Here is a 22,672-nt window from a genome sequence, read left to right as displayed (position 1 = left end):
CCCAAACCCATGTTACTGCTTGGGCTTCCCTTGAGTGGAAGGTTCATGACCTGGGACAGTTAGAATGTAGTACAGATAGGGAATAACAGTATTTCTTTGACTTTAAACTGGAAAATAGGCACCCCAACCTGATGTAGAGTTTATTGTGTTTTTCTCACCAGAGAGCTTCTTGTAGTCTCAAAACCACAAACAAAACCCTACTTTTTGCTTGTTTGTTTGTTTTTGTTTTTCTCCTTTTGGAGACAAGGTCTTATTCTGTAGCCCACACTGTCATGGCACTTGTAGTATAGCCCAAGGCTGACCTCAGATAGCATTTCACCTGCCTCACCTTCATATAGTCTCAATTTTAGGTTTGTTTGATTTGTTTTTCTGAACCCTGTAGCCCTGGCAGGCCCAGAACTCACAGATCTGCCAGCAGGGCACTAGGATTACAGGTGTGCACCACCAAGCCTGATTTATAGTCTCAATTTTAGTGATTTGGCTAGCTGCTAATCTTCCTGACCTAGAAATCTTTATCATCTTTGTTTTGTGTCTTTTTTGTTCATCTACTTCAAATTGGCCACCAAATCTTGTTCATCCTGTGTCATAGTTTTCCTTTTTCTTTAAAACTGCTGCGCTAGCTCAGATTCTGCTTCTCCCAGGTTGACTCTCTTCAGGTCTGGTTCTTAATTCATTTTCTCTTGTACTGCCAGTGAGGAAGCTGTGGCTTGTTCTGCTTCTCTGATCTTCCAGCATTCACCCCAATAACTGGCACTGGGTTTGTTTATTGATAAGACTTTTTAAGATTCATGCTACATGCCAGTCTAAAAATAAATTTGCTTAAAAGTTTCTTGACTTACAGAAAAAAAAAAAAAAACCTTTTATTTTGGGGAGGTCAAAGACCTGTTCTCTCTGGATTCAAACTGTCTTTTCTAGTTGCCGTACCAGTTTCCGTACCTACTGTTGTATATAAACACGTGCAGTCTGCCACACAGAACTGTGGCAGGTTTACCTACCATCGCAGGACTCTGAATGGAAAGTCTTCTCTACTTCCTCCTTTACCCTCCTTGGTCTGGAAAACAGTTTTTCTATACATACAGCCCTGCTGATATATCAGGGACTTTGTGAAAGTCTGAGTTGGTTGGTGTTCTGTATTCTAACAGAGCTTTGTGTATTACTGTCTGATAGCACTAATGATACTGAGTGATAGTTTGTCTTTTTCCTTGATGTATAAGAAGGGGTGTGTTAGTTATTTTCATATTGCTGTGACAAAACACCATGACCAAGGCAACTTATAAAAGAAAGCACTTAATTTGGAGACTGAAGATTCCAGATGGGTAGAGTCTATGGCCGTCATGGCAGGGAGCATGGCAGCAGGCAAGCAGGCATGGTGCTGGAGCAGTAGCTGAGAGCATACATCTGATCCACAAGCACTCGGCAGAAAGAGGGAGAGCTAACTGGGAATGGCACGGGATTTTGAAACCTCCAAGCCTGCCTGGAATGACACACCTCCTCCAGCAAGGCCACACCTCCTAACCCTTCCCAGATAGTTCTACCACCTGGGAACCAAACATTCAAATATATGAACCTTTGGGGGCCATTCTCATTAAAATCACCACAAGGGGATTTTTTCCCCTCCTTCCTATATATATTAACCAGCATAGGACATCGTCTTTTGTATGCTGTTGTCGATGTTCAATAAAAAATTTCCCTTCGTATTATGTAAGACTTGATTAATACCTGTTTTGTTGTTGAAACTTTAAAAAAATTAGTTTGGAGTAGAGTTTATTAAGACATTCAGATATTTAGTGTCAACTCTATGTCAGCAGTGAACAAAAAAATAACCCCCAAATAGCACTTGAAATATATTTTGAAAACCATCCATATTTACAATATTAGAAGGCTGCTTTTCTGCCACTTTATTGTAGCCAAGGTTAAGAACTTGGGCTTTTAGATGTGTTTGGGGTTTTATTTATTAATTTTTTTCCCTCAGGGCTACTGGGAATTGGAATCTAGGGTCTTGTTCGTGATAAGCACAGAGAACTTGGGCTTTTAAATTAGATTGACAGATTCAGGTTTTTATTATTATTTTTTTTTAATACACTACAAGTTGTGGGATCTTTGACAAATTATTAAATACTTATCTCTAATACAGTTTCTGGGCTGGAGAGATGGCTCAATGATTAAGATTACTTACTGCTCTTGACCCAGGCTTGATTGATTACCAGTACTCACATGTCTGCTTACAACTACTTTTAACTCCAGTTCCAGGGAATCTCAACCCCCTTAGGATCTCCAAGGGCTCCTGCATGTGTGCAGTATACATGCATACACTCAGGCATACATTCATACATTTACAAAAGGGAATTTCCTTATCTGTTCAAAAGGAATAAGCACATCATTTGTAAGTGAGAGAATTAAACGAGATCCTGAATGTATGTTATCTAGGATTGTGCCCAGCAAATAGCAAGCACTGAACACACAGGCAGGTGTCAGGTTTTCCCTCACTGAGAAGGCCAAGAGGTTGCTGCTGTTGTTTATTTTCCTGTCGTAAGACTTGTTAAAGGCAGGATTGGAGCAGGGAACCTAGCACACAGGCCCTGGGTTGGATCCCCAGCATTAGAAAGAGAAATGGTGGGGAGTTGTATAAAGCTGGTTGAGAGGGTGGGTTGCATGGATAGCCAAGGTGGTTTGCATAAACTTTTCAAGTCCCTCTTTGATACAGTTGCTACTTTTAGCAATTACTCTCCTAAACAAATTAGATCTTACTTCATTCTCTTGAGGATAACATTAGGCATTCCTTTTGAACTGAGTTTCAAGCAAGATGTCCAACACCTGTCAAATCAATCTTGCCTTATGGTTTTCACAAGAGTGTCACTGTAATTTATAAGCATGCCGTGTGTGTGTGTGTGTGTGTGTGTGTGTGTGTGTGTGTGTGTGTGTGTGTGTGTATGTGTGTGTTTTAATAAATGGTAGTTCTGGGAAGTTATGTTTATAATGTTTATTATTATTACTATTATTATTTTTAGTTTTTCAAGACAGAGTTTTTCTGTGTAGCCCTGGCTGTCCTGGAACTCACTCTGTAGACCAGGCTGGCCTTGAACTCACAGAGATCCGCCTGCCTCTGCCTTCCAAGTGCTGGGATTAAAGGCAAGCACCAGACCTTATTTTTTTTTAAAGTGTTATTAACACTCTTCTAAATAAAAATATTGTTTATTTATTTATTGTGTATGTATGTGTATACCACATGTATGTGTGGTATCGTTTGAGGCCAGAAGATGGTATTAGACTCCCGGATTTGGAGTTATAGGTGGTTGTGAGTTGCCTGATCAGGATAATGGCAACAGAACTTGGGTCCTCTGGAAGAGGAGCTGGTGGTCTTAATTTCTGAGCCATCTCTCTAGCCTGGGCCTTTTGTTTACTTTTTATTGTGGGGTCAAGCCCAGGACCTTGACTAAGCAAGCAGCTCTACTTCAAAGCTCTATCTTCTGCCCTGTCCTTATAATGTTTAGATGTATAATGTTTAGTAGTGGGAAAACTGTAGTACCCACTGTATAGAGTACAGTTTCCAGCAGGATTAGTGGTGCCATTTGGCATTGTTGGACCCTGACTATGTTAACTAATTTATTTATTTTTAATTTTTATTCATTTATTTGTTTGAAACAGGGTTTTGTTCTATAGTGCAGGCTGGCCTCCATCTCAGGTCCTTATACTATAGTCTCTTAAAGTTTTGGAATTGTACTTCCCCTGCACCCCAGATTCATTTATTCTTTGGTACTGGGTATTGAGTCAGCACTTTGAATGTGCTCAGTAGTACCATCTGAGCTATAGCTCTCAGTCCTTTGACTACCCTTAAGTGAAAACAAGTCAGAATGATTTCATCCTTGTTTTTTTTTTAAAGATTTATTGTGTATGTGTGCATGAGAATAAGTGAGACACACACACACACAGAGGGAGGGCAGAAGCGGGGGGGAGAGAGAGGAGAAGAGAGCACATATGCGCATGTGCATGCCCTGGTGTGTATAGAGGTCAGAGGACAACTTTTTAGGAGTAATTCTCTCCATCCACCAGGTTTTTGAATCAAGGTCTCTTGTTTCTGCCATTGCACTGTATAAATGAGCTATTAATCCTCTTCTCTTCTCTTCTCTTCTCTTCTCTTCTCTTCTCTTCTCTTCTCTTCTCTTCTCTTCTCTTCTCTTCTCTTCTCTTCTCTTTCTCTCTCTCTCTCATCTTGACACAGGAATGTTGGATTATGGGCTTTAGGTACCTCATCTGGCTTTTCATGTAGATTTTAGGGATTGACTCAAGGGGTTAGGACTTTTACTCATTGAGATATCTTTCTGGCCCCTCATCCCTATTTTTAATGAATTATGTTTGTGTTACTCTTAAGTATTATCAGAATATTTTTATGTTTTAATTATAGGTCATTAATTATTTTATAGTCTTGGGACTAGAAGGTAAAAGTAAACTGTAAGCTCCAGTTGAGTACGTTTTATGCTTATTTATTTATTTGGTTTTTCCAGACAGGGTTTCTCTGTATACAGCCCTGGCTGTCATGGAACTCGCTTTGTAGACCAGGGTGGCCTTAACCTCACATAGATCTGCCTGCCTCTGCCTCCTGAGAACTGGGGCTAAAGGCGTGTGCAACCACCGCACTGCAAAAAGAGAGTTTTATTAAAAACTTCAAATTTCAACTGGGCAGTGGTGGCACACCTCTTTAATCCCAGCACTTGGGAGACCGAGGCAGGCAGATCTCTGAGTTTGAAGCCAGCCTGATCTCCAGTACAGCCAGGGCTGTTACACAGAAGAAAATAAAACTTCAGATCTCATACAACAAAAATTTAAAGAATGTTTCCAAGGGGTAAAGCCATACCTCTTAAGGTGTAGGAGGGAGGAAGAAAGGGTAGCCTGTATGCTAGTGAAGAACATCAGTAGGGAAGTCCTAGTAAAGATGGAATGGTTCTTCTGACTAAGCTTTCCAGAGGCCTCTTCAGGGTGGAGATACAGCTCAGTGGTGGAGCACTTGACTGATGTGGATTAGGCTCAGGATTCAGTCCCTTAACACCAGTCCACCCTACAAAACAACTGTTTATTACTCCATATGATGTTAATCAAATATTCAGTATATACTGTTTGTTTTGTAGCAGATTTTCTCAATTCTGGGAGAGAGGAAAATGAAGCTACTCATTCAGTCTTAAGATCAGAGGTAAGGACAATTAAAGACAGTTGTCAAACTTCAGGTTTTCTCTTTTGAAGCTGTGAAAGTTACTGAAACTTTTAGAATTTTTAAATGTACCATCTCACCTTTCAGCTTTTTCTGTTCTCAGGGTTTTGTTTTGTCTTGTCTTGTCTGTTACGAATCTCCCCTAAGTAAAGAATGTCTATGTTTGCCATGGTTGGTTCTTTAATAGTCTCATTTCTACTTCTGTTTATTGAAAGTAGGAAAACTGCTAAATGTAGAAATAGTTGTGGTAAAAGTTTATCATTGACATTATCCAGCAGTGTGCCACATTGTAATGGTACATTTGTTTGTTTTTTGTTTTTGTTTTTGTTCGAGACAAGGTTTCTCTGTGTAGTTTTGGTGCCTGTCCTGGATCTCACTCTGTAGACCAGGCTGGCCTCTAACTCACAGAGATCTGCCTGGCTCTGTCTCCCGAGTGCTGGGATTAAAGGCATGTGCCATCACTGCCTGGCACATTTCTTTGTTTTTGCTTATTATCTGTTATTTTCTTTTACTTTGCTTTTTGAGCTAAGGTTTCTTATGTGGCCCAAGCTGTCCTTGAACAGGAGGTCTCTAGGTCTTCCCTCAGCCTCCTGAATGTTGGGCTAAAAGGCCTGTCATAGTCAATGTTCTATTGCTATGAAGAGACACCATGGCCAAAGTAAGTCTTATAAAAGAAAGCATTTAATTGAGGGCTGGCTTCCAGTTTCAGAGGTTTAGTCCATTATCATCATGGTGGTAAGCATGACAGCAGGCATGGCCTGCATGGTGCTGGAGAAGTAGTTGAGAGCTACATCCTGATTCACAGGCAGAGAGGAAGACACCACCTAATGTGGGTTTTTGAAACCTCAGATCCCACCTCCAATGACACACTTCCTCCAACAAGGCCACACCTCCTAATCCTTTTCAGATAGTGCTGCACCCTGATGACTAAGCATTCAAATATGAGCCTGTGGGAATAATAAGATAACTTTACTGTTTTGTTTCTTCTGAGTCAATGTGTAGTTGTGACTAATTCTGGATATTATATTATACTTAATAGGAATGAGAAAAGCTTGGAAAAGTTCAGAGGAAAGCCCTAAAGAAATGAAAAGGATTTCAGAGTGGGAGCTATTGTAAAGGACTATCAGAGCTCAACAATTTAGCCTTGGGATAAGAACAGCAAAAGAACACTTAGTGTTGTAGCGAGAGATGTTCTTAGAGGACTGTGGTAAGCATGATTCCCTCAATCCTAAGCCTATAAAAAGAGAACACTGAATCTAGATGCTAAGACAGTATTTCCTAACAAGTCTTGTTGAACTCTGGTCTAGGATATCAAGGTGAGATTGTGGAATTTGAAAGTAGAGGAGGAACTTGTGAGAGAGGGACATTAGCACTGAGCCTCTAGAAGATAGCATTGTGGTGGCACTTTGAGACCTTAGCACAGTCACTTGATAAGGAGCACAAGTGTGGCAGTGGCACATGAGTTCTTAGTAAGACCGAGCTAGAAAATCCTTGAGGAGGCCCTCATTGGTACAGACCCACCCAGGAAAGTTAGCAGCAGAGTGTGCATGCTGCTGTAACTTAAGGGAATTTGCCAGTGTGTATTTTGGGGGAAAGTGAGAAAGATGAACCTACTTGAATAATGTCTGCTTTGTACTGAGTCTAAGAAAGGAAATAGAAGTCTTCTGTCCTTCTGTAGATCTCAGTCCCTTTAATGCTTTTTATGGCCATATCATCTATGGCAAGTATGGTTCTAGAGTTTAGAAATATTTATTTGGGGAGACACATCCACCCCCTGTAAACCACTTCCTCATTTGATGTACTCAAATACCAGAGGGAGACAAGGGCTCTATTGTGGTGGTGCTGTAAATGAGAGTGGTTCTTGTTGCGTCTGCATAAGGATGTGCCTACGTAGGCCTATGTCCTGCTCTTGTTCTAGCCTTGCTCCAGCACCTACGTCACCTTGTGATCTGTTGTTGTTCAAGACTCACTGATGTCCGAAAATAAGGTGATGGGAGCAAGTTTTAGTCTAGAAGGGAAGCAATGTGTTTCCAGGGGAGATTAGATTTGCCTGTGAATGGTTGACCGAATTCCTTAGGGCTCTTTTTATTTTTTACCTTTGGTGTTTTGTGTGTGCGAGTCACATGTGTATGCCACAGCACGTGGAGGTTGGAGGACAACCTCAGTTGTTGGTCCTTACCGTCCACCTGAGACAGGGTCTCTTGTGGTTTGCTGTTTCATATGCCAGGCTACCTGGGCCGCAGGCGTTCTGGATTCTCCTGAATCCACCTCACGTCTAAAAGTAGGAATAGTGGGATTATAGACGAGTCTGTGTGTTCTGGTGTTCTGAGCTCTGGCCCTCAACTCGTACAGCAAGCATTGTACCCACTGATCCACCTCCCTAGCTCTGTTTTTTGTTGTTGTTTTTGTTTTTATTTTTTAGAGACAAGGTCTTGCTATGTCACTGGCTAGCCTATTCTACATCCTAGTTAGGAGTCTATAATTGCAAACCATATGAATTCACTTAAGCTGCCTTTTCCTCTTTTTGCCAAGGAAATAGTTATTACATTTATTATTTATGTCTAGTAGACTCTTTTAGTCTTTCTTATATTTTTTTATATAATGTAAATCATTTTTCAGAAGTGTGAATAAAATGATAATGAAGAACTTTCTTTTTTTGTTTTTTAGACAGGGTCTCTCTTTGTAGAGACCTGACTGTTTTCAGACTGGCTGTAGACTAGGCTGCCTTGAACTCACAGAGATAGGCCTGCCTATGCCTTCCAGTGTTGGAATTAAAGGTGTGCACCTCCACTCCTGACTTTACTAGAAGTTTTAATAGTTTATAAATATTGCAAACCCCAATTTTTAGTGTGTGTATGAGTATTTTGCTTACAAATGTCTGTGTACCACATGGGTACAGTGCCTGTGAAGAGCAGAAAGTGGCATCACATCCCCTGGACTGGAGTTATAGATGGCTCTGAGCCACCATGTCGGTGCTGGAAATCAAACCTGGGTCGTCTGGAAGGAAGAACAACCAGTGATCTTAACTGCTGGGTCACTTCCAGCCTCCTATTTCATAGCTTTGAAAGCATGGAGAGTTGGGTATGATTTGTGTTACATGCCTGCAATCCCAACTATACTCACAACATTAAAGCATAAGAGAAGATCACTTGGACTGGGATTCAGGCCAGTCAGGATGAAATAGTAAAACCCTGTCTCAAAACAAACACAAAATAGGCAATGTTCTTTAGATTCATCTGGCCACTTACTAACTCATGCATAAACAGAAACATAATTATCTTGTAACTATTGATCAGAGATTTCAGCTGCCTCCTATGTCGACTTTTGGTTGTTTTTTCTTCCTTCTTTTCTTTTGTGCATATTTACGAACATGTGGAGGCCAACAGTCAACTTTGGTTGTCATTTTTCAGGAGCCATTCACCTTGTATTTTGTTTGTTTATTTGCTTTATTTATGGGTGTTTAATATGCATGTATGTCTGAGTACCATATGCATACAGTATCCATGAAGGCCAGAAGAAGATCCCCTGGAATTAGTGTTACAGACAGTTGTAAGCCATCACGTGGTTGTTGAAAATTGAACCCAGATCCTCTGGAAGAACAGTGCTTTTAACTGCCATCTCTCTAACTCCAGGTTTCTTATCATTGAGACAGTATCTCTCACTGGGACCTGAGGCTTACAGATTAGTTTAGGCTGTCTGGACAGCAAGCTTACCTGTTTTTGCCTTCTCCATGCTGGGATTACAACATGTATCACCATAGTCACCACCATGCCATGACAAGGACTTTTGTTTTGTTTGAGATAGTGTTTTATTGAGCCCTGGCTAGCAAGGGACTGTCTATGTAGATCAGGCTGGTCTCCAACTCAGAGAGATCTGGCTCTCACTGCTCTTGAGTGCTGGGATTAAAGACATGCATTATACCCAGTCATGTAATATTATTATAATTATTATTGTTTATTTTATGTGTATGTGTGTTTTGTCTGCATATGTCTGTGCATCACATGTGTACAGTGCCCTTGGAGGTCAGAAGAGTGCCTCATATCTCCCCTGAGACTGTAGTTACAAATAGTTGTGAATATCTATATGGATGCTGGGCATAGAACCTGGATCCTCTGGAAGAGCCCTCTCTCCAGCCCCAACTTATTTTAAGAAACATTTATTATTTTTAATTTATGCATGTATGTGCATGTTCATGCCAGTCCCTGAGGAAGTCAGTACTCTTAGCCTCTCCTTGAACTGAGGTTACAGGTGGTTGTGAGCTTCCTGATGTGTGTGCTGGTGTTAGACTTGAGGGAAAGAGACCACTCTGATTATAGTGCCTTTTTTTCCTTTTCTTTTCTTTCTTTCTTTTTTTTTTGTTCTTCTTTGTTTCTTGAGATAGTGTCTCTCTATGTAGTCCTTACTGTCCTGGAACTCACTATGTAGACCAGACTGGTTCCAAACTTGCCGAGATCCACCTGCCTTTAGCTCACAAGTGCTGGCTTTAAAGGCCTGCACCACCAAGACTGGCCTCAATTGAAGTGACTTGACAGGCAAAACTTTGGTCTTTTTCAAGAGGATGTGCTCAGGAGTGTGAGCACATCTGGATAGGAAGTGAACTTGGTTTTTATTCTAACTATGTGGTGACTGGGTCTCTTCTCCATGGCTGGGGTGTGACCTCACAGTCTTTCAAGATTGGGCTCAAAGGAAATGAAAGAAAGCCACTTAATTTCCAGTAGGCCCTTTGTGTAAACCAAGGTTTTACTGGGTATGTAGGGGGATTAAAACATCTGTATAAAAGTCTTTGAATTCCTTGTCATAAACATAAATTTTACAATGTTTGATAGAAAGAGAGAGAGAGAGAGAAAAAAAAAACCCTAATGTTTACTGTTCTTTATACTGGGAACCAAATTTGGGTACCGTACCAAATTTGCTCCAGGACTAAATGATGCTGAGGTTGGCATAGCAATCAACTGTCTTTACCAACTGAGGCATCTACCTAGCTTTACCTCAGCTTTTCCCTGTTTCTTTAAAACTGATAAATATTTTGGGAACTTTGCCAGCTTCTGAGTTTGTTGAAGAGAAAATGAAGCTAGCATTAGGATTTTAATTTAAAGGTGTATATTAAAAGCTAGAATTCAGTCCAAGACCTTTGATATTTTACAACATTTTTTGTGTAATTTTTTTTTTATGATGTGTGCATGTAATGATTGCTAACATGCTTGACTTAAAATCTTTTTGTTGAAAGTCCTTTTCTCTTTGCTTCTAGAATGAAAGACTTAAAAAGCTTTACACTGACCTAGAGGAAAAGCATGAGGCCTCAGAACTGCAAATCAAGCAGCAGTCCTCCAGTTACCGCAGCCAGCTGCAGCAGAAAGAGGCAAGAGCTGACCCTCATTACTTCATCCTTCCTTCATGGCTATTTTTATATTCATGAAAGCATTAAAAATATTGGAGTTCATAAAATTGGGGAAGCGTCCCTGTTAAGTTTATTTTAGAAGCTAATCTTCAGGAAGAATAAATTCTAGCTTCTAAATGAAAAGTCTTTTATAACATATTTTAATGATCTGTTGCTTACAATTTCTGATATTTATGAAATATAATTTAATGTATGTTCTTAGGTTTTAAAAACATTTATTTAGTTTAAATTGTTTGCAGTGCTTAGAATTGATGCTAGATACTTTTCTAAAGTTGGTTTTAAGTTAGTGTGATCATTGCTAATGCTATTTTCCTTTGTAAGAATACATTTTGACTGCATATGTTAATACTTTTTGTGTTGGCATGTACTTGAGTTTTCCACATAGAAGTATATTAAATGTTTCACAATTCAGTTTTTTTTTTTTTTTTTTTTTTTTTTTTTTTTTTTTTTGCTAATGTTTCTATTTTCAGAATTTTTATACTATTCTCTCTCTAAATAGGGTCAGGTTGTCATGGGCTCCTCTTGGCTAGTTTTAAAGCCTGGGCCTCTTTTAATGCATATTTCTTTCTAAGACTCATGGGCTAATAACCATAGGCTGACTGTTATCTTATCTAGAAAGATTGGATTAATAAATCAAAGCATTCTTTCAGTCATGTTGTACAGACTGTACAGAGTTATTACTGATTCATGGACCTCTTGGTCCTACCTAAATCTAGCCATGGTCTGATTTACCTAAGTTACCTAAGACTTCACTAGCAGGAGAGTCCCGAGAAAACATTTGAATGTATAAATTACACATGTCTGAGAAATTTCTCATGTCTGAGAAATTACCTATATTTTGGTAATAGCAAACTCACATTCCTCTTAGAAATTCAGTGCGTTAGTTGACATGTGAGTAAAATTCTAATCTTCATACCATTTCCAACGTTATCTGAACTTTATGGGAATTATGTTTGTCTTTCAACTAACAGTCTTGTGGTTAGGGTATGGTGGAAGATCTGGATTCACTTAATTGTGCTATTGTTGGTTCATCATGCCTTTCAACATTTGAATCTATAAGGCCAGTAGCATTTTTAAATATATGTTCTCTAAAACATGGATTATAAATACATAGGAAGAAATCAACCACCTTAAAGCAAGACAGACTGCACTCCAGGATGAACTGCTCAGACTTCAGTCAACTGCCCAGTCTGTACATCCAGGATCTGGCAGGGTACCAGCAGCCACTTCATCACCTTCATTGAGTTATGGTATCAGTCATCATGTGTCAGCTTTCCATGAAGATGACATGGACTTTGGTGATGTGATTTCATCACAACAAGAAATAAACAGATTATCAAATGAAGTTTCAAGACTCAAATCTGAACTTGGACACTGGAGACATATTGCTGAGGTTTGTAAAAAAAAAATTGGATGAATTTGTGAAAACTATGAGTTAGTAAAAATGCTGCTATTATTTAGGCAGAGCATTTGGTACTGGAAATAATTCTTGACTAGAAAAATAGAAAAGATATATTTGTTTTCTAATGCAGCATCCAGCTTTCTTTTTCAGCCTCAGTCTTCTTTTCTGTGTGATATGTAGAATTTTTTTTAAATTAAAGTAATAAATTCACTTTTAAAAAATCAAGATATAAACCCAGACTCAAAAGATAAAAATTAAATTGAGCTAGTACCCCTGAAGTCTTTGGTGATAGAAATACAGAGCTTTAAGACATTGTTTTTGAAACTGTGTTAGGATTTTGTCTGAGGTCTTAGAAACTCTAATAACATGGAAAATGAACTTTTGATCATTAGTATTAAAAATACATTGTTATACTGGGACTGAAGAGATGGCTTTCCATTAAGAGCACTGCCTGCTCTTCCAGAGGACCCAGGTTTGATTCCTGGCACTCACATGGCAGTTTACAACTGTAACTCTAATTCCAGGGGGCTCTGATGCCCTCTTATGACCTCTGTGGACCCTGCATGCACAGTTCAGACACAACAACTACACATACAATAATCTTTAAAAATATTTGTTAAGCTGGGCATTGGTGATGCAGTCCTTTAATCCCAGCACTCGGGAGGCAGAGGCAGGCAGATCTCTGTGAGTTGGAGGCCAGCCTGGGCTACAGAGTGAGTTCCAGGAAGGGCGCAAAGCTACACAAAGAAACCGTGTCTCCAAAACGCAAAAAAAAAAAAAAAAAAAAAAAAAAAAGAAAGAAAGAAAGAAAGAAAAAAAAGAGTGTTATATCTAATGCACTAGAAATTAAGTGCTGATATTTTATGCTGTAAACTTTCTTCCAAGGAACTTGTGTCTGTATACCAAGGGTTCTTTGTTGTTGTTATTGTTTTCCCCTTCCTTATGAGACGAGGCTCTCATTGTGTATCCTTGACTGGTCTGGAATTGACTTTGTAAACCAGGCTAGTCTTGAACTCATAGAGATCCCCTTGCCTCTGCCTCCCTAAGGCTAGGAATAAAGGTGTTCACTGTCACACCCAGCTATACCAAGATTATATGTATTATGGAGGTTGTCAGTAGACAGTAGACATTTGGATTTAACTTCATCAGTATAGGGGGATATAGCATATAAGTATACTTCATTATATTAAAAAACCAAAGTATGTAGGTGTAATCAGGTTATAAAAAAGAAAAATCATCTCAATTAAAATTTTGCTTACTGTGTGCAGTACTCAAAACCTTAGCTGGGACTGTCTGCTTGTCCATCTTACCTCCTCGAAGCCAAGTTTTAAACTTTATAGGCAAAGAATAATCTGGAGCCTTGAAAATGGCCTGGATTTCCTTTGTGTTTGGAGGCTTTGGTTTAGTGTCTGTTTTAGGGTCTTAGGAGCTTCAAAGAAGTGCCAGGCAATTGTGATAATCTGGGAATCACAATTAGTTGTTTTTTTTTTTTTTTAAATCCTATTTATTTATGTGTGGGGTGAAGAGGAGTTTTACACACACACACACACACACACACACACACACACACACACACACACACACGCACACACACGCATGTTAAGGTCGGAGGACAGCTCGTGAGAGTCAGTCCTCTCCTTCCTCGGTGTGAGTGAGTCCTGAGGATTGAGTTTAGGTCAGCTGTCTTGGCGGCGAGTGCTTTACCTGTTGAACCATCTTGACAGCATGGTACACACCTGTATTTCCAGCATTTGGGAGCTGAAGCAGGAAAATTTGGAGTTTTAAGACCACCTTACATAGCAAGATCTTATCTAAACAACAAAACAAAACAGTCAAGTAAGCAAATAAAAGAAACATGGTTAGGTTAAGGTTTAATAGGGAAGAGATGGCTCTTTTTTTTTTTTTTAAATGTATTTGACATATCTTGAATGCTTAGTATATGGAAGATAAAAACTGGACTATAAAGGTAGAAAAGGCATAACTGGAACCTTTCAGCAAGGCTATTTTCTAGTTAAGACAAAAAATATTGTTTGTATTATACTTTATAAAATATTTTCATGTATTACCCCAATATATATTATTATCCTTAACATGTGGGGGCATTTTGTTTTATAGATAAGGAGTCTAAGTTATTACTATAAACAATATTCCTATTGTCAGAGTGATTAATTCACACACACACAAACACATTTTGAGTATTGAAATGATGGCTACTGAATGCTAGGCAAATACTCTGACACTAAGCCACATCTTGAGCCTCTCCCACTTCCTGTGCCTCCTGGACCTCTTCTGTTGCCCAAGCTGCTGTGACCCTGTCATCTTCCTTTCTTAGCTGCTCTGTCTAGCTGGAGTTGTTGATGTGTACCATCACACTTGCTCAGATAGACGTCTTTGGCTGGAGCTTTGGAGTCTTACCATTATATGTTCTTTCAATCTTAGAGCAGCTTTGGTTCAGTAACATGTCATATAATAAATGTTAATGAAGATAAATGAGTGGATACTAGAGGTTTGGTTGGGTAGTGGAAAGGTGGATAGATGTTGATCAAATACAAAATTACCTATGCATGAGAGAAATGAGTTCTGGTGTTCTTTGTATATTAAGGTGGCTATGGATAAAAGTAATAATATATATTTCAAAATAGGTAGAAAGAATAGAGGATTTTGGATACTGTCACCACAATAAACATTTGAGATGATTCTAGCCACCCTGCTTTGAACATTGCATACATAGTATGTACATGAATTGAAACATCACAGTATACCTCATAACTATGCAGAATTACTAGATATCAATTAAAAAATTTAAAGATTATGAACAATATATAAAATTTAAAAGTTTAATTGTGTGTGTCGGGGGTGGGGGAGATAGGTAAGTAGTTAGGGAGTTTGTGCACGCACATAGATATGTACATGTGAGTGCAGATACCTATGAAGACCAGAGGCTTCAGATCCCTTGGAGCTTGAGTTTACAGGCAGTTCTGGGCTGCCTGACACAGATGCTGGGAATTGGATACATGTTCTGAAGAATTAAGCCATCTCTCAAGCCCAGTCAGTATAAAACATTGAAAGGAATCTGAAAGTTTTTTGGTTAAACAAAGATTATTCTGTATTAAGTAAAATATGACCTTATGAGTAAAATCATTTTATTTCTAGTTTGTTTGAGACAGGATCTCATGTCACCCAGGCTGGTCTCAAACATCTGTGTAGTCAAGGATGATCTTGAACTTCTGATCCTCTTGGCCCCAAGTGCTGGCATTACAGGTTTTGTGTATTGTGGGGACTCCTAAATGCTAGACAATCACTCTACTAACAGAACTACATCCTCAGTCCTGTATTAAATCATATTTATTTATTTATTGTTTTTGTTTTGTTTTGTTTTGAAGCACTATGTAGCTCTCACTGTTCTGAAACTCACTATGTAGATCAGACTGGCCTCAAACTCATAAAAATCCACCTGCCTCTGCCTCCCATGTTCTGGGATTAAAGGCGTGCACTACTACACCAGGCTTCAAATCTTTTTAAAAAGACCTTGACTGGCATTGGTATTGGGTAACTTTATCATTTTAGAAAGCTATTCAGTTATCCTCATATTCATATTTTGGTTAGCTAGTAAAACATTTTTTTTTTCCATATAAACTTTATTTTGTAAAACTGTTATCTCCTCAATTAGTTAAAAAGTTCTTGACTGTGGTGTCTTTTATTTATTATGTACTAATAGACTGAAGACTTGGAAAAGTGTATGGTATTCTTAATCAGAATATGTCTGGGAAATGCTCTTGTTTTACAAAATAATAAACTTTTAATAAAGTTAGTTTGTGACTTTTTGTTTTACAGAAAATATCAGTGTGATTTTTTAAAAATTCTTTCTTTCTAAACTAAGGTGCAGGGAACACAAAGCTCTGATCAAACCGAAATCTGCAAGCTGCAAAATATTATTAAGGTAAATCAAACTGTTGATTGCCAATATCTTCTATGCATCTATTATCTGTATATTATAGATATAAGCCAAATTGGTAGGACTCTTAGTTATAAATTGATTACATAGATGATGATACTCAAGAATTTTGTTCTTTTTCAACTGTTTTATTCTTTTTTCTTTTTCTTTTTCTTTCTTTTTTTTTTTGTTTTTTTTTTTTTGAGACAGGGTTTCTTTGTGTAGCTTTGGTTCCTTTCCTGGAACTCACTCTGTAGCCTAGCAGGCTTGCCTTGAACTCACAGAGATCCACCTGCCTCTGCCTCCTCAGTGCTGGGATTAAAGGTGTATGCTACCAATGCCCGGCTGTTTTATTCTTTACAGTAAAGTTTATCCAAGAACATTTGGTTTTAAATGTTTTCTCAATAATCCTAGATCTGTGTGTTTTTCTCTTTCTCCTATTGCCAAGTTGATGATATTTTAAGGTTTGAGCTTAAAGAATATTGGCTAAAATGCTAACATTCACTGTAAATAACTATTTTACATTAGTAATAGAATTTTTCTGGGTTTTGTCAGTTCTTTCTTTTATGAAAAAAGTCTTGGTTACATATATTCATTATGGCAGTGAATTGGTTTTAATTATAGTCAGGTACAGAAATTTTAGTTTTGGCTTAATGTTACATTCCAAGTGTAGGTAGATCCCAGAGTCAGATGTGTGTGAATTTTGGCTGCACCCATTATCAGCTGTGCTGTTATGTAGCCTTTCCCAGAGTCTGTATTTTCATCAGTCAGAACACCGTCTTACAGGGTTGTTCAGAGGTGTCAGTGTAAAGATCAGTGTTGGTACATAGGTTCGTAGGATTCCAGGATTATTTTTTTCTTAGGAAGTGGCAGCTACTTATTATTAGGATCCTTGGTGATATACAAGAACCTTTTCTGGCTCGGTAAAGTAAAAGATTTACTGGATGGTCCCAAAGTTGTCTGTGTTGGGAGAGATGGCAATGGGAACGGCTCTGTGACCCTCTGAGAACACACTAGGCAGACTTGAAGATGCAGCTCGGTGCTCTTTCAGGTCAGGACCTGGAGAAATTTTATTAGCTTGGGTGGAGGCACTGCTCTTGGCAGTTTTGGAGTTCAAGACTGACAAAAGGATGATTGTTCAAGAGAATAGCAGCAGAAGGAAAACCTGTATGGATTGAAGAACTCGAATCTGTTAGAGCAAGGTTGTTAGTCTTTCAGATTAGATGATGTAACTAAGTGAAATATCCAGCACTCTAAAACTAGGCTATGCTGAAAGTGTAGACTGCATTCTGCAGAACGAGACTGTGACTAGCTGTGTTCATCGTCAGAGTTTTGCAGTGACCTCCAAGATTAGCCAGAGAGCTGGATGTGGCTCTATGCACCTGTAATCCCAGCACTAGGGAGGCTGTGACAGGAGGAGTGTCACAAGCCAAGGTCAAGCCTGAGCTCTATATTGAGTTCCTGGCCAAGCAGGGCTACATAACAAAGACCTGACTCAACAGCAACAACAAAACAAAGCCAGGTTGTTGACTCTAGTATTGAGGGAATATGCCATTAGGAAAAGAAGGTGTTCTTGGCCACGGGTATAAGGGAAAAGATAGTTTGTGTATCTTTTGTTTCATTGTGTTCTTGATGTTTCCCTATTAAAAATAAGACAGCTCTTTAAAATCCTAAGAAGGCATGGATCTGTCAGAATTGTCCTAATTTGGAGACTGTGGTTGAATGCTTTTCAGCTTTAATATGTTTAGATAATTTTAATAATACAAACTTCTAGACAACAGTGAGATGAATCACTTTTTACTGGATTATTTATTAATCATACATGTAGTTAAATTTGTTCTTGTTTTTTTTAAGGAGCTTAAACAGAATCGAAGTCAGGAAATTGATGACCATCAGCATGAAATGTCAGTATTGCAGAATGCGCATCAACAGAAACTGACAGAGATAAGTCGTCGGCATCGAGAAGAGCTAAGTGACTACGAAGAACGAATTGAAGAACTGGAAAATCTGTTACAGCAAGGTTTGAGTTTACTAACTCACAGACTAGATGACATTGTTAAATAACAAGCCTTAGACAATTCGTAGATCAGAATATTAGACTACTGTCATAAACTTAGACCAAGTATTCCAAGCTCCATGGAATAAGAAGTGGCTCATTCTGGCCGGGTGGCAGTGGCACACGCCTTTAATCCCAGCACTCGGGAGGCAGAGCCAGGCAGATCTCTGTGAGTTTGAGGCCAGCCTGGTCTACAGAGTGAGATCCAGGACAGGCACCAAAACTACATAGAGAAACTCAGTCTCGAAAAACTGAAAAAAAAAAAAGTGGCTCATTCTGCTCATTGCTAAGTTTGCGGTGATGGCTGTAGACATGGAAAGATCTTCTGTACCTATGGAATGGATTGCTTTGCATTGTTTGCTGATGATGCTACAGCAAAAAAAAAAAAAAAGGAGTATCTTCACTTTGTTTTAGACTCAGATATATAGACTTTTTAGTAGTTGATTCAAATGAAATATTTGACTTTTTATTTATTTAAAATTATAAGATAGTAATTTGACTTTTTAAGTTGTCCGAGTTCTAAATCTCTTAAGTCTCTGTATTGTACATAGTAAGCAATTTACTTTTTGGAACTTGTCATTTGATTCCTCTTGTTTTTTTTTGTTGTTGTTGTTTTATGTTTTAGGTGGCTCAGGAGTTACAGTAACTGATCACTCTAAAATGTATGATATGCAAAACACTATTCAGATTCTACAGACGGAGAAAGTAGAATCTACCAAAAAAATTGAAGAACTTGAGGATAAAATAAAAGAGATATATAAAAGATTGTCTTCTGCAGAACATGATCGAGAAGTGTGGAAGAGGGAACAGGAGCAGCTGGAAGTGGAAAAGCGACAGCTGACTGAGCAGTGTGAGCGCTTGAAGCTGGAATGCAGTACATCACAGCCTCTTGCTCGGGGCCAGAGGGACGTTGTGACAGAGGAGGAGAGGACTCTGCCACAGAGTTCCTCAGCTGCAGAGGTCTTGAGATTACAGCAAGCTTTGACTGGTATAAAATGTTTGGAACTTACATTGGTGTTTCTTGGCACTTATAACTGTATATTCTATGGAAATGGAGTGTTTATGGAAATGACTTTGTCATTTGAGTAGATTGTGGGGTGTGGTCAGCACCAAATAGGAATTGTCTATAATAAGGGTTAAGGATTAGCAGGTTGTCTCTCAACCTCCCTTCCTTATTCTTTTAGGTGTTTACATGGAAGTCAGTGATGTAGGAAGCCAGATAGATTTCTGAGAAATGTGTATGGATATAGGAATTGTTGTTCATAGGTATTGGTCTGTTCCTTTAATGTAGACAGAACTCAACATTGCCTGTAACTAATCAGAGTCCAGTCTCTCCAGTTAAGGAATGTAGCATTCCATCAGCAAAAATCCATTGTTATCCTTTGAAGTGTTCTATATGGAAGCAAAGGCTTGAGTGACAGGAACCATAGATAAATAGACTATTATTTTCCATATTCCAACTGATGCTTAGAATTTTAAATACTAGAACAAAAAAGTTAGTATTAAAGAAAATAGGCAAAGCACCAGTATTCATACATAGCAGGAAAATAGTGGGAGGAAACTCTTTAGCTGAAAATATGCATCTTATTTTTCATTTTGTCCTCTTTTAGTATAAACTCTGTATGAACTCATTCATCCCTGCTCTGAAAATTTCCAGCTCTTGGGTGCTAGTGAACACCCATGTCTCTATCCTCAAATGCCACTCTATCATGAGCTCCTGACCTGATTGGCCAAATCTATATATAACATGGATTTTCAACCTAAAATTAAATTCAAAGTAAGATCATCTTCTCCTTCCCCTTTCTCATATTCCTTCTCCAGTCTTTGGGAAGCAGAATTCTAGAAGTCAACCTTGACCGAGTCTTGTGGTTTTTATTTCCTTGGTTTTTAATTTTTGTGTGTGTGTGTGAGTGATATTTCAGGATTGCATCCCCACAACCAGGGTTTCTTGGATGCATCAGCACTGGGAGCTGCCACTTAGGCAAAGGGAAGGCAGTTCAGGGGGATCTGGACCCCCAAATAGCTCTCCTCATTTATAAAATAAGTGTGTTAGAGTGAGTGAGCCACCTAAGTTTGTCTAACAATAGAGCCACTATCCTAGTCCTTCCCTCTTTTCCCGTTTCTGTAACCGTGGGCTTACATCAATCAGTCATAAATGCTTATTGTCCAAGTTAACTGTTACAGATCTCTTAATGGAGTAAGTAGAAAAATGGTTAAGAACAAGAGGGTTGGGGCCTGGAGGAGGGCTCAGTTGCTAAGAGTGCTTACTGCACAATCATGAGGACCAGCCTTTGATCACACCATCCAGAAGTCAAACTGAGAGCTTCTTTGTGTACCTGAACAGGAGGATTGCTGTACCAGCATGGCCTAGAAAACATGAGTTTCAGGTGTAGGAAGAGACCCTGCTTCAAAGGACTACTAAATAGATGGAGAGTCACAGAGGAGGAAACACAACACCCTCTTTTGGCCTGTGAACAAGCACACAGATGCACTCACACATGCAAATCAAGCTTTAAAAAAAACAAGAGGGTTGGGCAATACTATTATCTTCCTTGTAGGACTGGAGTAGTCTGTGGGCTACGTGAGTTGCTATTTGCAGGCTTTCCTTTTGAACAGCATCTAGTCCAAAGTGAGTGTTAGAAAGTGTTGGCTTTTTATTCTCTGCATTCCATTGTTCTTCAATCCATCTTTTTTTCCTTCTACTCTGAAGTGAGAATACATTTTTAGAAATGCAAAGCCAGTTAAGCCCCTACTTTCTAGTACTTTCTGACTCTCTGGGAACTTGTGATGAAATTGGAACTTTGTTAGGTGGACATGGCTGTTCATCTGGTCCCTTATCTGCTTCCTCAGTTTATTCTCATTGCCCAGCTTGGTAAACTTCAGCCATCATGAATTCTGTGGTTCCTTCAGCTGGCTGTAGTAGTCTCTAGTTCCCTCTTGATGGTATTTGCTGCATTGTCTGGCCAGGGTGTTCCTAGTTTTCCTTGGCCACCTGATAGTCCACTGACTCAGTGAGGTCTTAACTGCCACCAAGGAGGGGAACTGCACTGCTCCTTCCTGAGCCCCTCTGTTACCACCTGATTTGGACTAGATGTTGGCTGTTTTGCCCTCCTATTGCTGGTGTTCGATGTATCACACCAGATTGTAATCATTGTTTACTTGCTTCTGTCCCAATTCTGTTCTGAATTGTAAGCTCATCAAGAGCAAGAACTGAACTTTTCTGTCTTTTTGTCTAACGCTGGCTTTGTCATAAATGCTCAGTTGTCCTGGAATGAGCGTTAAATGAATTGCTTCTGCTGATCTCATGCTATTCTGTCTCTGGGTTCTTTTTCAGAACCTTTTTTCTTTATGGATCTAAATGTAGTACATTCATTTCTAAGTCACTTCAGATGTTTGAGAGATAATTATACTGTTACAGTGTAAATTTTTATTTATTGCTTTTCAAGTTTTTCTTTTTAATAATAATCTTAGACCTGATACTGTTTCTGACTATTCAAACTAATGGATTATATTTTAAAACACACTGTTACTATTTTTTATCAGAACCATAACTTACAGTGATAATTCTTACACTCTTCCAAAGCATTGGACTTTAACATGGTTTTAAGCTTGTAGCTTACTTTTTATAGTCATAATAGAAATGGAAAATGGCAGGAATGTTTTTTATTTCAAACTGTCAACCTGCTTGCTAGTTATAAACATACTTTGTTTTAATGGGCTGCACCTCTGAGTTTAATGTGAGAGGTAATTATTAAAATATTTTAAGTAATGTCAGGTTCATTTATTGTTTTTACAGATGCTGAAAATGAAATAATGAGACTAAGTAGTTTAAACCAGGTAACTTCTTGTTATGGGAGAAAGTTTTGGGCATTATTTTACTATCATTGTTTTTGCTTATCTTTTGTTTTCTCACAAATTCATGTAAATTTACCCTAGGAACTTTCAGTAATCTGTGCTTAATGATCAATAACAAAGTTTTTGCATAAAAATTGATATGTTTGGTGTGTAATGGGTAAAGGTATATTATTTCAGAGTAACTTGACAGTATAGACAAGAACCTGATCCTATATCAAAGTAATGGATGCATTTTAATTTCCTTAAAAAATTCAGTTTTTTTTAAATGGGTGTGTATGTGTGTGTGTGTGTACATGTGTACATGTATGTAGGGAGTTCACAGGATAATTTTGTGGAGTCCGTTCTTTCCTTCCAACTTTACATGGGTTCCTGATATCAAACTAAGATTCCCAGATTTGCACAGCAAGCGCCTGTACTTGCGGAGCCATTTCGCCGGCCCATGTGTATTAATTAGAAGTTTCTTTGTAAATATACTTTTATATTTTTAAATATAATAAATAAGAATGTCGAAAATGAGCGACTGATTCTAAACTGTACAACATTGATTCTTTATCTGTTACTAAAAAATATTCTGAGTATAATTGTACAAATATATAACTAGACTGCTTTCTTGTAAACTAGAAATTCTGTATTATCTGAAAATACTACTTTAACATTTTTATAGGATAACAGTCTTGCTGAAGACAATCAGAAACTTCAAATGTGTGTCCAAATTTTAGAAAAAGAGAAGTCATTATTGAGTCAAGAAAAGGTAGGTGCTGTTAAAATGGGGTAGAATTAAAATGGTGTGTGTCATAGGTCACGGCTAAGGATCAGTTCATATC

The 22,672-nt window shown here is 38.5% G+C and overlaps 1 protein-coding gene across 7 annotated transcripts in view; it reads left to right on the top strand.

Moving 5' to 3' along the window:
* Trip11 (thyroid hormone receptor interactor 11) overlaps positions 1–22,672 on the top strand; it is a 79,672-nt gene that overhangs the window by 2,010 nt on the left and 54,990 nt on the right. For 2 of the 7 annotated variants that reach the window (XM_016009148.3, XM_006990881.4), the window contains exons 2-9: positions 5,124–5,185; positions 10,452–10,562; positions 11,716–11,994; positions 15,884–15,943; positions 17,792–17,957; positions 18,619–18,981; positions 21,790–21,830; positions 22,513–22,599. In XM_016009148.3, the coding sequence (XP_015864634.1) occupies positions 5,124–5,185; positions 10,452–10,562; positions 11,716–11,994; positions 15,884–15,943; positions 17,792–17,957; positions 18,619–18,981; positions 21,790–21,830; positions 22,513–22,599 (1,169 nt within the window). The remainder of the gene's footprint in view (positions 1–5,123; positions 5,186–10,451; positions 10,563–11,715; positions 11,995–15,883; positions 15,944–17,791; positions 17,958–18,618; positions 18,982–21,789; positions 21,831–22,512; positions 22,600–22,672) is intronic. The other 5 variants (XM_016009149.3, XM_016009147.3, XM_076551280.1 and 2 more) reach the window with 5 other exon arrangements.

The sequence above is a fragment of the Peromyscus maniculatus genome, chromosome 14, assembly GCF_049852395.1.
Source record: "Peromyscus maniculatus bairdii isolate BWxNUB_F1_BW_parent chromosome 14, HU_Pman_BW_mat_3.1, whole genome shotgun sequence".
Taxonomy (NCBI): Eukaryota; Metazoa; Chordata; class Mammalia; order Rodentia; family Cricetidae; genus Peromyscus; species Peromyscus maniculatus.
Note: the sequence above shows the minus strand (reverse complement) of the source record. Positions and strands in the feature narration are given on the sequence as shown.